At 46.5% G+C, this 15,209-nt stretch overlaps 2 protein-coding genes across 3 annotated transcripts in view; one reads left to right on the forward strand and one right to left on the reverse strand.

The window, feature by feature from the left end:
* The window catches only part of ESD (esterase D), a 78,254-nt gene that overhangs the window by 54,688 nt on the left and 8,357 nt on the right, over positions 1-15,209 (forward strand). The window lies entirely within an intron of this gene.
* Positions 10,314-15,209, reverse strand: part of LRCH1 (leucine rich repeats and calponin homology domain containing 1) — a 377,798-nt gene continuing 372,902 nt past the window's right edge. Inside the window, exon 20 of the mRNA XM_073614132.1 lies at positions 10,314-11,221. Within this exon, the coding sequence (XP_073470233.1) occupies positions 11,084-11,221 (138 nt within the window). The 3' untranslated portion in view covers positions 10,314-11,083. The remainder of the gene's footprint in view (positions 11,222-15,209) is intronic.

Raw genomic sequence — 15,209 nt, forward strand, 5'->3', positions numbered from 1 at the left:
GGGGAAGTACGGGCGCTGCAGAAGTGGTGGGTTCCCAATTAGGATTGGCGAATGCAGCAGGAAGGGCATTATGGGCACGACGGGCCTGTGTTTGTCTTTTTGGTGGCAGCGGGACACTACTTGTGCTTGCCACCTCACCAGCTTGAACTGCACTTATGGGACTCGCCACGTCACCAAGTGTTACTGCAGTGCTGGTTTGACTACGACCGGGGTGTACTAGGCCGCTGGCGCTTGCCAGTTCACCAAAACGCTACCAAAAAAACTGTTAACGATCGCAGGGATCAGGCCTGACTCTGCGAACGCTGCAGTTATGCATTTAGTGTTTTGTAAGTGACAGTGATCGATCGATACTGCACTTGGGTGGGCTGGGCTGGGCCGGGCGGAGGGGCAAAACGCAGGTGCTAGCAGGTATCTGGGCTGATCCCGCTAACACTGCGTTTTTGGGAACCCTAAACTGCTGGGGACGCCAGTATAGATCTGATCGGATCAGATATTGATCAGTTCAGATACTATACCACTAAGGGAGGTGTACAGTGCGTGCGTGGGTGTTAGCGCTACTGGCACTAACCTGACGCTGCCTGGGGCTGGTGCTTGCCAGTTCACCAAAACGCTACAAAAAAAACTGTTAGCGATCGCAGGGATCAGGCCTGACTCTGCGAACGCTGCAGTTATGCGTTTAGTGTTTTGTAAGTGACAGTGATCGATCGATACTGCACTTGGGTGGGCTGGGCTGGGCCGGGCGGAGGGGTAAAACGCAGTTGCTAGCAGGTATCTGGGTTGATCCCGCTAACACTGCGTTTTTGGGAACCCTAAACTGCTGGGGACGCTAGTATAGATCTGATCGGATCAGATATTGATGCGTTCAGATACTATACCACTAAGGGAGGTGTACGGTGCGTGGGTGTTAGCGGTACTGGCACTAACCTGACGCTGCCTGGGGCTGGTGCTTGCCATTTCACCAAAATGCTACCAAAAAAACTGTTAGCGATCGCAGGGATCAGGCCTGACTCAGCGAACGCTGCAGTTATGCGTTTAGTGTTTTGTAAGTGACAGTGATCGATCGATACTGCACTTGGGTGGGCTGGGCCGAGCTGGGCGGAGGGGCAAAACGCAGGTGCTAGCAGGTATCTGGGCTGATCCCGCTAACACTGTGTTTTTGGGAACCCTAAACTGCTGGGGACGCCAGTATAGATCTGATCGGATCAGATATTGATCCGATCAGATACTATACCACTAAGGGAGGCGTATGCTGCGTGCGTGGGTGTTAGCGGTACTGGCGCTAATCTGACCCTGCCTGGGGCGACGCATATCACCGCCGGGCGATCAGGGGGCTAAATCTTTATTCGGTAATAAACGGCGGGTTCCCTGACACTATAAAAAATAAACAAACTAACCAGCGTCACCCGTAACGGTTATACAGTGATCAGTGGTGAAAGGGTTAACTAGGGGGCGATCAAGGGGTTAAAACATTTATTAGATAGTATATGGGGGTCCCTGACGCTATAAAACTCTGACGGCGAACCTAAATATTTACGTCCCTAACTAGCATCACCAGCGACACTAATACAGCGATCAGAAAAATGATCGCTTAGCGACACTGGTGACAGGGGGTGATCAAGGGGTTAAAACTTTATTAGGGGGGGTTAGGGGGGTACCCTAGACCTACAGGGGGCCTAACACTCACTGCCCTGACACTGTAACTGTCACAAACTGACACCAATACAGTAATCAGAAAAAAAAAAAAAAAAAACTGCTGGTGTCAGTTTGTGACAGGGGGGGGGGGGTGATTGGGGGGGGATCGGGGGGCGATCGGGGGGGGGATCGGGGTGTTTAGTGTGCCTGGCATGTTCTACTGTGTGTGTAGTGTTGGTGCACTTACATTGCAGTCTTCTCTCCTCGGCCCGGAACGGAAAATACAGAGCCGAGGAGAGATGACATCATTTCCTCTGCCTCTGTGTACAATACAGAGGCAGGGAAATGATCCCATTGGCTGAGAGCGATCGCGAGGGGGGGGCCACGAATGGATGGCCTCCCCCTCACCTCCGATCGCCGGGGGAGATTTGCCGACCGCCGCAGGCACCGGGGGGGGGTCCGATCGGACCCCCCACCCGCGGGCAGGCAAGGACGTACATATACGTCCTTTTGCCTGCCCGTGCCGCTCTGTCGACGTATATAGTCGTGCGGCGGTCGGCAAGTGGTTAACAAATAGTTTACTGGGGAATGTTTATTTTGTTGTGTTTTAATATTTAAAGCTGAAAAATGCTGAGGGTTTATTACTACTTTAATTTTTATCAAAACCATTTTAATTAGTATAAAATACATAAATACAAGCTTATATGTACATTACCCATATAACTGAGGCTAATATGCTGTGTGCAATGTTTTTGGAACAAATTATATTGTTAAAAGCAGGTCAAATCTTCTCAATATCTATGAGCTGGTATTACTGTTCTTTTGATCGAATGATAACATTGTCTTCTAACCACTTGCTGCCCACTAGCTATGTAAACAAGGCAGAGCCCTGTCCTGTCAGCGGGGAAGTAATAGATTTTCTTTACCAAAGCAAGGAATAAAATTGATTAATTCCCCTAGTAAAAGCATCTCCCACAGTACACATAAACACTGACTAGGCACACATTTAACCCTTTGATTGCCCTGGACCAGGCATGTCCAAAGTCTGGCCTGTGGTCCAATTGCGGCCCGTGTTCCGGTTTCAAATGGCCCACCTGGTAATTTGCACATATATATCTTTTGTGGCCCCCAACGAATCCCCCGAGCGCCGGGGCCACAAAAGATATATATTCTGGCTGCCTCGGAGGGGACGGGGAGGGACGAGTGCTGTACATAAAGTGAGAATTTCCTGTTTATGTGGCGGCCTCTGTAATAGGAAGTCCTGTCTCCTGGGCTGCCATTGGACGACTGTTCTGTCTATCATAGGAGGTGGGAATTTGTATTAAAGAGGCCGCCGAGTAAACAGGAGATTCCCATGTATGTAATCTGTTGGCGCTCGTCCCGCCCCCATTCCTGTCCCCTCCGAGGCTGCAGATGGGCATGGATCAAGCTGCACTGATGGCAATGGTGAGTCTGCATTCATGGCAATGGTGGGGCTGCATTCATGGCACTTGTGAGGCTGCAGATGGGCACTGATTAGGCTGCATTGATGGGCAATGACCCTTATTTCTTTATCGTACATCACGGGACACAGAGCCATAGTATTAACTATATGGGTATATAGGCACCTTCAGGTGATGGACACTGGCACACCCAAGACAGGAAGTTCACTCCCTATATAACCCCTCCTCCCACCAGGAGTGCCTCAGTTTTTTTGCCAGTGTCTAAGGTGTTGGTCACGAGTGTAGCTGTGTTCTGTAGAGCTCTGCTGGAGGGATCCCTATTGGATTTAAACAGCCTCCACTGACCGGATCCATCCAAAGTGCCACTGAGGCCAAGATGGATGGTACCCGGGCCTCGTATAAAGAAGAACAAGGCTTTGCCAGTAACGCCTCTCCTTGGAGGGCTGGACCCCTGGACCCAGTGCTTTGGTCATGCTCACATTACCATAAGTTTTTCCTGGCGGGGTGCTATACGGGTCCAAGGGAGTGGAACCCCGATAAAAAGGGACCCGGTCCTTGAAGGTTTGCTAAACGCACCCCGCCGTGATGGGTGAAGATTGGATCTGTCTGTTGTCAGCAGTATCCTGCGGCAAGGATAAGGTAAGGGAAGAAGCCTAGGAACTGTAAAAAGTCCACCTATAGTTTTTCTTCCTTGAGTAAAATGTTGTCATGCCTCAGGTCTCCACTAGAGGGAGTAAATGCACATACAATGGTACGTTGCCTCTCAGTTCAGCTCAGTGTCGCAGCTAACAGCATGTGTGTGGTCTCGGCCAGCAGCATATTTAAACAGGGGGATTCCTCATCCAGGGAAAAAATTGCCAAGTACAGCATTTTTTCCCACCTGGGGGAATTTAAGGGGCTAGGAGGTACAACAGTAGTTTGTACTCCCCCCTACCCCCCCCCCTCGGGGGGTGCGGCGGCTTCCCTATGCTGATTTTATGCTTCCCCACAGAAGCCCAGAAAGCACCATGAGGGAGCTTGATATAGCCTCCCCTTCCCTCCCCTCTCCCTGAATCTGCCGCTGGCAGACCCGAATGCTATCTGCATGCGTGCGGGAACTGCTGGGAGTTCAAACAAGAGGGGGGGCTGGTTGATGAGCGGAGGGGGCGTGGCTTAGGCGCGGCGCCGTGTGCGGGATGTAGCGTCCACGAGGACACGCGGCACAGGCGCTGGGGACGCCGAGCACAGAAAGACAGACTCTCCTCAGCTAGTAGCTGGAGAGTACAGCTGTCTGATCACACAGAACACAGGAGCTGTGGGGGCACGTAAGGAGCTGCATGCAGGCATTCCCAAACTGAGGAAACAAATTTTACCCAGCGCTAGGCTGAACCTTAATTAGCGGCATTCTATTGCTAGACTATAGCTTAGCAAATAATGCATTTACTTGGTGCCTCTGCTTTTGTGCTTAGGACTATGCCTCCCAAAAAGGCCAATGCAAACACCTAAAAAAAGCTTCTTAAAACATCACACCCAGGCCCTGAGGACTTTAGCCATGTCTCCACACTGTCATCTTCTCCTGAAATACCAGAAGTGGCTAGCCAGGGTGAGTCATTAGAACCTGTGGGTGTTGCAGCTGCTTCCAACATCTCAGCCCCTGTATACGTGACTGAAGATGTGTTTTCCTCTGCCCTGTTAGGGCTAGAGGAAAGACTAGCGGCTTTAATTGCATCCTCCATCCAAATGGATAGGAAGCATGGAAGATCCCCCTCCCCCACCTCAGATCCTTTATCAAGGGAACAGTGTGTAGAGGATGAGGTTTTACCCTCAGGGGATCAGGAGGAAGGGCAATCCAATGACTCCTCTTCGTGGGAAACAACAGTGGATGAACCCTTTTCAGCCTCGCAATCTGAGAAATTGCTGGTACAATCTCTTATGGAAATGGTTTGTTCTGCTTTCAAGCTGCCCCTAACTGAGTCAACTGGAAGTTCCGTTTCTTCCTTGGGTTCCTTAAAACCTCCGCAAACTTTGCATGCATTTCCTGTCCATGCATTACTAGAACAGCTTATTTATGCTGAATGGCATCATCCAGATAAGCATTTTCTCCCTCCAAAGAGGTTCGCAGTACTCTATCCCATGGAGGAGAAATTCACCAAAAGATGGAATGTACCAGCAGTTGACGCGGCTATATGCAGTCTGACTTGTCCAGTAGACAATGCTCAAATACTTAAGGATCCAACGGATAAAAGGTTGGAATTCCTGTTAAAATCCTCATTTTCTTTGGCAGGTGCAGTTACTCAGCCTGCAGTCGCTGCAATAGCCATTTGTCAATCCCTAAAGGACAAGTTTAGACAGGCCCTTAAGGAAGTTCCTGTACAACAAGCCCGGGATTTGGCCGAACTGCCAAGAGCATTATGTTTTGCTATAGACGCCATTAAAGATTCTATTCACCAGGCGTCTCGTCTTGCACTTGTGCTAGTACACATGCGTAGGATCCTGTAGTTGAAAAATTGGTCAGCCCGAAGCACCATGCAAAAGGTTCCTGACTGGGTTTCCTTTTCATGGGGATCGGCTATTTGGGGATGATTTGGACAAATACATCCAAAAGATTTCAAGTGGGAAAAGTACTCTTTTGCCAGTCAAAAGAAGGAATAAACGCCCTTCATTTAAGTGGGGTCTTTCTCTGGCACCAGGAACATCTGCCTCTAGGCAGTCGCGGCGGCCTCCGCTGTCAGAGTCTAGAGTAAAGCCTCAGGGTCAGGCCTAGGCACAAAAGAAGTCCTGGGGGTGGAAACTTGCAAAGCAGAATTCTAAAGCTTCTTTATGAAGGGGTGCCCCGCTCGCCAGGGTGAGGGGGAAGACTTCTGCAGTTCTCAGAAGTCTGGCAGGAAGAAATTCAGGACCGATGGGTCATCTCCACAATAACTCTAGGGTACAAACTGGAATTTCGGGAGTTTCCACTGACTCGTTTTATGAGGTCAAGCGTTCCCAAAGATCCAGGGAAAAGGCTATCTCTGTTTTCGGGCATTAGACCGATTACTGGCTCAGGGGGTGATCATGCAAATCCCCACAGAAGAGCAAGGTTTGGGGTTCTATTCAAACTTCTTTACGGTACCAAAACCGATACCGTCAGACCCATTCTAGATCTAAAGAATCTAAATCGGTTCCTGAAGATCCGCTCTTTTTGCATGGAGTCGATCAGGTCAGTGGTTTCTATCCTACAAGGAGGAGAACTTCTGGCTTCTATAGACATCAGGGATGCATATCTGCATGTTCCTACATTTCCCGCTCACCAAAGGTTTCTGCGTTTCGAGGTAGAAAAGCATAATTTTCAGTTTGTACCCTTGCCCTTCGGGCTGGCTACAGCACCCCGGTTATTTGCAGAGTTTCTGGCTCCACCTCTAGGCTAAGGACGCAGGGCATAACAATCCTGGCATACATGGACGATCTATTGCTAATAGACCAGTCGGTGGCCCATTTGGCGCAAAGCGTGCGCATTACAACCCAAATACCTGAAAAATCTAGGTTGGATTCTCAACCTAGAGAAGTCTTCCTTAAAATCACTAAAAAGGCTGGAGTACTTGGATCTGATCATAGACACAGCCCAGAAAAAGGTGTTCTTGCCTCAGGCAAAGATCAACGCCATAAGAGAGCTGGTGCAGATGGTTAGGTCGAAAAGAGATCCCTCCATTCGCCTTTGCATGAGGTTGTTAGGAAAGATGGTGGCTTCATTCGAAGCGGTTCCCTATGCCCAGTTCCATTCAAGACTGTTGCAAAACAGTATCCTGTCTGCTTGGAACAAAACGGTTCAAGCTTTAGATTTGCCAGTGCGACTGTCCCCAAGGGTGTCCCAGAGCCTCAGTTGGTGGTTGGTAACCTGGAATCTGCTGAATGGAAAATCCTCCAGACCAATTATCTGGAAGGTGATAACGACAGATGCCAGCCTTTCAGGTTGGGGAGCAGTACTAGAAAAGACGACTGTCCAGGGACAGTGATCAAGAACCAAGAGAACTTTGCCCATCAACATCCTAGAGATTCAGGCAGCGCGTCTGGCTCTGAAAGCCTGGACATTAAGGTTATGGGATTCTCCTGTCAGGATCCAATCCGATAATGCCACGGCTGTTGCTTACATCATTCACCAAGGGGGCATCAAGAGTCTTGCAGCACAGAGGGAGGTGAACCATATTCTAACTTGGGCAGAAAGGAATATTCCGTGCCTATTGGCAGTTTTCATTCCGGGAGTAGAGAATTGGCAGGCGGACTACTTGAGCCGCCAGCAGTTGCTCCCGGGGGAATCGTCCCTTCACCCTGACATTTTTCTGGATGTTTGCCAAAAATGGGGGACTCCGGACGTAGATCTTCTGGCATCCAGGTTCAACATGAAGTTGGTCAACTTTGTGTCCAGGACAAGGGATCCACTCGCATGCGGAACAGATGCGTTGGTAACCCCGTGGGATCAGTTCTCACTGATTTATGCATTCCCCCCCTATTCAGTTGCTGCCACGACTTCTTCGCAGGATCAAACTGGAAAGAAAGATGGTAATTGTTGTAACCCCAGCATGTCCCAGAAGGTCCTGGTATACAGAAATCGTAAAGATGGCGGTGGGGGATCCATGGTCCCTTCCACTACGTGCATACCTACAAGGGCCGATATTCCACCCTACCTTACAAACTCTAAATTTAACAGCTTGGCTATTGAGACCCGCATTCTGAAGAAACGTGGGCTATCCGGGTCAGTTGTCTCTACCTTGATTAATGCAAGGAAGCCAGCTTCCAGAATCATATATTATAGAGTCTGGAGAGCTTATGTTTCCTGGTGTGAGTCCAAGGGTTGGCACCCTCGGAAGTATAGCATAGGCAGAATTCTTGCCTTTCTACAATTAGGGGTAGAGATGAAGCTGGGCTTGAGTACTATTAAGGGCCAAGTCTCGGCCTTATCGGTCTTATTTCAAAGACCGCTTGCTTCGCATTCTTTGGTCCGGGTCTTTATGCAAGGGGTGATGCGGCTTAATCCGCCAGTTAGATCACCTTTTAACCCTTGGGACTTGAACTTAGTTTTGTCAGTGTTGCAAAAACAGCCCTTTGAACCGATACAGCATACTCTCTTAGTCCTTCTGACAAGGAAGTTGGTGTTCTTGGTTGCTATATACTCAGCAAGGAGGGTTTCGAAATTGGCTGCTCTTTCTTGTAAAGAGCCATATTTGATTATTCACGAGGACAGGGTCGTGTTGCGTCCTTGTCCAAGTTTTCTACCTAAAGTGGTCTCAGGTTTTTACCTGAACCAAGATATTGTCCTACAATCGTTTTTTTCCAAAACCATGTTCTAGGGAAGAGAGGTCACTACATTGTCTTGATGTGGTGAGAGTGGTCAAGGTATATTTAGAGACGACTGCTCAGATCCGGAAGACTGATGTCTTATTTGTTCTGCCAGAAAGTCCTAGGAAAGGACAGGCAGCGTCAAAATTCACTATTTCTAAGTGGATTCGGCAAGTTATAATTCAGGCTTATGGTTTAAAAGGTAAGATTCCGCCTTTTAAAGTCAAGGCGCACTCTACCAGAGCAGTTATTGCTTCTTGGGCAGTGCATCACCGTGCCTCCATGGCTCAGATCTGTAAGGCCGCAACTTAGTCTTCGGTACATACATTCACCAGGTTTTATCAGGTGGATGTAAAAAGGCATGAGGATATTGCCTTTGGGCCCAGTGTGCTGCAGGCAGCAGTATAGGTCCTCAAGTCTGTGGGCGCCCTGCGGGTTGTGTCTCCCTCCCCCTCAAATAGCATTGCTATGGGACGTCCCATATAGTTAATACTATGGCTCTGTGTCCCGTGATGTACGATAAAGAAAATAGGATTTTTGTAACAGCTTACCTGTAAAATCCTTTTCTTGGAGTACATCACAGGACACAGAGGTCCCTCCCCTCTTTTGGGATTTGTGTATATTGCTTTGCTACAAAAACTGAGGTACTCCTGCTAGGAGGAGGGGTTATATAGGGAGTGAACTTCCTGTCTTGGGTGTGCCAGTGTCCATCACCTGAAGGTGCCTACATACCCATATAGTTAATACTATGGCTCTGTGTCCCGTGATGTACTCCAAGAAAAGGATTTTACAGGTAAGCTGTTATAAAAATCCTATTTTTTCTTCACAGTTCTTTATTTAAAATGTTTGTTTTTTCCTGAAACTTCCCTCTTAGTAAAGGTGCGTGTTTTACGCCCATAAATATGGTATATCCAAATAGCATGCCCAAGCTCATCTTTTCACCATACACGGCCACAAAGAAAAGAGAATTTTTGTTGGGCAGTGTATTAGTGCTCAGACGAACACACTTAGACCGAATTTTTATGGTTCAAAGAATGTCAGGCAAAATGGTCAGCCGTCACACATGTTCACTTCATCAAATCTGGCCCTCTTTGAAAAAAGTTTGGACACCCCTGCCCTAGATGTTTCACCCCTTCTCTGCCAATGTCATTAGTACAGTGACAGTGCATATTTTTAGCACTGATCACTGTATTAGTGTCACTGGTTCCCATAAAGTATCAGTGTCTGAATGTCCACCGCTATAAGTCGCTGATCGCCGCCCTTACTAGTTAAAAATAAATAAATAAAAATTCCAGTATATATCCCATAGTTTGTCGATGCTATAACTGTTGCGCAAACCAAACAGTATACGCTTATTGGGATTTTTTTTACCAAAAACATGTAGCAGAGTACATAAAATTCAAAACAGTGCAGTGCAAGATAACCAATCAATATACAACATCCTCTAAAAGTCCAAAATGAAACATATCCTAATGAACATGAATTATGCTACGGTGGTGAAGAGGTGCATGCAAGTAAAACACTTAGGCCAAGTGCATGCATCGAGCGTTCAGGTCACAAAATGAAACTAATAAGATGGCCGCGGGTGACGTCAGTACGTAGCTCCTCCATCATATGCGTTCCGTACATAGGCAGGACTTCGTCAGCGGGAACTGCCTAGGGACATACGGGGGTGGAGCTACCTAATGACGTCACCCGCGGCCATCTTATTGGTTTCATTTTGTAACCTGAACGCTTGATGCATGCACTTGGCCTAAGTGCTTTACTTGTGAGTTTTTTTACTGCTTTTTATGCATAATAAACGGACGTTTACAGATAGCACTAGATTCTTTTATTCTATTACATACCATGGGAGAATATCCTTTCCATCGATTGTAAACCTTATGGGAAGGTGTGTGCAGACCTGTTGTTTTGCTTGCGTCTATCTAGCAAAGTTACTCTGTGGTATAAGCAAGGAAGCTGGACTTCTGCAGTGTGTAAATGTGCTTTTACTATACAAAGATGCTGTACATACAAACTATTACAATATTAGCAATACAATACAAGACTGAGAGATATCTATAACAAGCAAAATGCCTAGCAAATGAACAGCCTATGGTCTATAACAGTACAAATACACTTAAAGGTTACTTATCTTCTGTTACTGTATGTTCGTGATCTCCATTGGCAACGATTCTTCTGGAAATCAGGCACTTTTCTTCTATCATAAGTGGCTTCTGATCTTACAGCATGATGATGTGTGTTCCAGTCTCTACTCATCCCTTTTTATTTGTACAAGTTTGTTGCCAAAAGTCAATGGTTACAAACTTGTTTCCATAACAACTGACTAAAAGTCATTCTTTCAGTTTGAGAGCTGAAAGAATCTCAAACAAGTAGATCTCTGTCTACTGTAGCTATAGAGACACTAGCCTATTCAAACTGTCAATTTAAATACAACAATGGTATCTACATACCCATTGTATGCAACAGCATTTGTTTGAGAAATCTACTCAAGCCAAAACCTGACAGTAGCTCTAGGACCAACCACTAGAACTTAACAAATGCAACACATTGCGCCCTAGATTTTTTTTTTCTTTCAGACTCCATACAGAAAATCACTTCATTACTAAGAAAACTCATTCTAAACATTCATTTTCCTTGAATGCAACACCTCCCATATTTCTGGCATTGAGAAGATGTTTTCAGTCTTTAACTAATTGTTCATTAGAAAGTCCATTCTAAAGTACTTTAGAAACAAGTCCAGGCTTGTAATACATCAAAGGCCTTGTTCTCCACAGCTCTTGCGATCTTCCGTCATCCTTTCCATCATGTAACCACTTTTCTCTGGTCTTCCTATGGATCAAATCGGAGACAGCCTGTGGAGTGGAAAACAAAGCGGATTATCTGTTCCTTCTAATAATACATAAACAGTAGATCCAAGCCTTTCAGCTACAATCTCTCCTCTAAATGGCTTCTTGCCTGGATATCTGACTAACACTTTGCCCCCTGCCTGTACCCACTTCTGACCCTCCCAAAGAACATCAATAGGGAGGAGAGGAAATATACTGATATTTCCCAGAAGATCACTGCTGTTAATTTTGGAAGGTTTGATGTTATATAGCTTCACTTGCCACTCTTGTTGAGAAGTATCCACTAACCAGTCAGAGTCCCAGCCACTCTCTTCAAGCTCATCTGCCAATGCAAATATAACTTCAACAAAAAATAAAAAGAATTGCGCTAGGTGCGTGATAAACTTGAAAAATTATATAAAAGGGGCCTTGAAGGATATCCTGCAGCTGAACACTATAACCCCGATATAGGGCACAAAAAGGTATAACTAAAAATAAGAGTGCAGCGCCAGATAAATACTACAAGTGAGTATGATATATGTAATGATAATGTATACAGTATATTACCAGTATAACAATAGTGATCCAGTGCAAAAATGAAAAGTCAAGTGAAAAAATAGTCCATATGTAATTATTCCATTGGCAGTAAACGTGCATATAAAAACACAAAAAAATTGGTGACAAAAACAATTCATAAATGAAAATAGCCAAAAGGAAGATTTCCAATGCGTGACCCAGGGTCTATGTTTTCCACCACTTATGCTGCCCGTCACCTTTTAATAGAAACAATGGAGGCTTACCAGAAAGCCTGCGATCGCCCTTACTCAGGGGGGTCTAAACAGGCTTAGTAGAGCAACAGGTACGCTGCTATGACCTCCTACACAGGTCACTGGTCAGCTTCAACTAAGATCATCCTCAATGGCGCACTTCCAGGAAACCATCGCTATACACCAATGGACGTGCGCTTCCACGGATCAGGTATGAGCATCCAGTGGATTACCCAAAAAGAGGACACAAAAGAGACTCCAATAGTGCATTCTTATTTTTATTTTAAATATAACTTCAAACCTTTCTGCCAGATTCCCTCTCATTCCTAGATAGGCTTCAGCTTCAGATACATCACTCTTGGTTTCTATGTCATGGGAAGCAGTAACATGGTATCTGTTAAGCCCTGTTCTTTCAGGAACCTTAAATAAATACTGAACTCTGCACTCCAGCTGTGGAATCTGTGCCCCAGCCCCTACCATCCTCTCATATGGTGTGCTATTGGCCTAGAATTTAACAACATGACTGTCTGTGTGGGGACCCGATCCCACCCCCTTAGTGTATGTGTGGGTGTAAGTTTGCGTATCTGGTCCTTCAATAGCCCGTTGTATCTTTCAATCAAACCAGCTGCCTGTTGATGGTATGGGATGTGTCACAACCAGTACACTCCAGAATCTTTGGCCCACTGCTGTACTGTTGATCCGGTGAAGTGTGAGCCATTATCACTTTGGACTTGTTTGGGACAACCATAAGCAACAAGTTTCTGGAGCAGTTGAAGCATTGAGGCTTGCCCTTCTCCACACACTGTACAGTTCCCTATTACAGTCTTTATCATGTCCATGGATATAGGCAATCCTCTGCTGTGCCCATTCATGTTGCTTTCTACCCCAAATGTCCAGATTGTTTGTGGGCCCAGCTGGCCAAGTTCATCAGAACAGGATCAATTGGCACAACTGCCTTCACTTTGGCGATTTCATCTGCAACTCTGTTATCGTTCTCAAAGTCTGGGACTAGGGGCACATGTGCATCAACATGCCCCATTTTTATGGTGCGGGAGTGAGCTTCCTTCCAGATGTAGTCCCAGACTTCCTTGCCTCCCCACACCACCTTTCCATGAATCATCCATTCATTGGACTTCCACTTGGCCATCCAAGTTGTCAGTCCTTTAAAAACTGCCCAGCTGTCAGTGTAGATGGTGACATGGGAAGAAGGATCCTCCTGAAGAGTTAGCACTACAGCTTTTAACTCTGCATACTGACTGGACCCTCCAATTCCAGTCTCCTGCAGGACTGTGTCTGTACCTGGGTTGTAGGCTGCTGCTGTCCATTTACGCCCAGACAAGGCGACTATGGCTGAACCATCGGTGATCCACGCTGACACCTTCATGTCTTCTGACAGAGACTCAAAGGGTGGAGCCTCTTGAATGGGGGATGACTGCAGCACAGGATTTTCTTCTTCTGGCCGGGTGCTGGTAAAAGTAACCAGCCCTGCCAACTGTTTTTTAAAATGTCTCTAACATCCCTAGCTGCAATACCCCCTCTTTCTTGAAGGTACCACTTCCATTTCATCAGTGTCTGGTTCTGGGCTACAGCTACCCTAGTGGTCAGTCCATTATCTCTCACCCATCCTGCTATTGGCAATGCAGTATGGTTGGTGACTGTGTCCTTTCCTGTAATGGTCTCTATATGTTGAAGTGCTGTGTAGGCCCCAAACGGGTACTTCTCTAGGGGCGTGTATCTCTTCTGTGCCCCTGTCAGTTGTTTGGACCAAAATCCAATGGGTATTGCTCTCAGTCCTTTCTTTTCATTTGGCTGCCATAGACTCCAAGATATGGTGCCATTCTGCTCCACTACATCCAGCTGAAATGGTACTCCTTGTCTCATGGGTCCTAATCCCTGATGCTGCAAAATAGCTGCTTTAGCAGCCAGGAATGCAGTCCACTGCTCTGAACCCCATGAGAACTCAGTCTTTTTCCTGGTGACATTATATATAGGCCTCAGAATCAGTCCAAGATGTGGGATGAATGACCTCCAGAACGCCACAACTCCAATGAACTTCTGTGCCTCATTGTTGGTAGTAGGGGGCGACAGCGTCTGAATAGTTTGCACAACTGTGTCTGGAATTTTCCTCTGTTGCCCAGTCCACATCATTCCTAGGAATTTCACCTCTGTGGTAGGTCCTTGCACTTTGTCTCTGTTGATAGCCCACCCTCTGTTCTCCAAGTGCTCTATCAGCAGGTGCAGTGCTTCAGTTACATCATCTTTTGTCCCAGAGATCATGATGTCATCAATGAAGTGAAACACAGCGACTTTCAAATTCAGGGTACTTAAATCTCGGGCAATCAGTCCATGACAAATCATTGGAGAATGAACATAGTCTTCAAGAAGCACAGTGAAAGTGTACTGGCGGCCATCCCACACCATTGCAAACTGGTCTTGACACTCTGGGTCTATCAAAATCGAAAAGAAAGCATTAGCCAGGTCTATCACAGGATGATATTCTCCTGCAGCTTTAGCAATTTTCTCAACAATTGAGATCATATCTGGTACAGCTGACTTCAATAGAGGTGCCACTTTGTTTAGACATCTGTAATTCATAGTCATTCTATATGTCCCATCAGGTTTCTTTACTGGGAACACCGGAGACGAGAAAGGACTTACAGCAGGTCTAAGGATCCCTACTCTCAACAGTTCTTGAATAGTCTCCCCAATTTCTTTGTGGCCTCCAGGAAGTCTGTACTGCTTGAGACAGACTGGCTTCTCTGGTGGAGGAATGTAGACAAGGGTCCATTTCGCATGACCTCTGACCACAGCCTTCACCGCCCTTACCAGATACGCTTTATCAGGATACCCGAATGTGAATGTAGAAATGCCATCTATCGCATCTTTAGGTACTCCTGCCTTTAATAGTTCAACCCACATTTCTTTCCTAGAAATAAATAGCCTGGTTTTCTCTTCACCTCCTGTCTTCTCTACCCCATTCCCTTTCTTCTCTTTTCTGCTTGTATTCTTCCTGTCTGGCCTTGACCTTATCTAATGCCCTGACAGGTTTTGTTTTAGCCTCCTCTAGCTCCCCCAACTGGCTTAAAAGGGTTGTGGCTTCATGAATCTTGCTGCTTAATCCCAGGCCTCCCAACAAGGACAATAATGAACCCCCGAGATTAAATGGCACAGACTTCATCAGCTTAGAGCGCAGAGCAGACGTAAAGGGTTCCATATCTGGACCCATCCATTCTGGAAACATATTTAAT

This window comes from Aquarana catesbeiana, linkage group LG02, assembly GCF_042186555.1.
Source record: "Aquarana catesbeiana isolate 2022-GZ linkage group LG02, ASM4218655v1, whole genome shotgun sequence".
Lineage (NCBI taxonomy): Eukaryota > Metazoa > Chordata > Amphibia > Anura > Ranidae > Aquarana > Aquarana catesbeiana.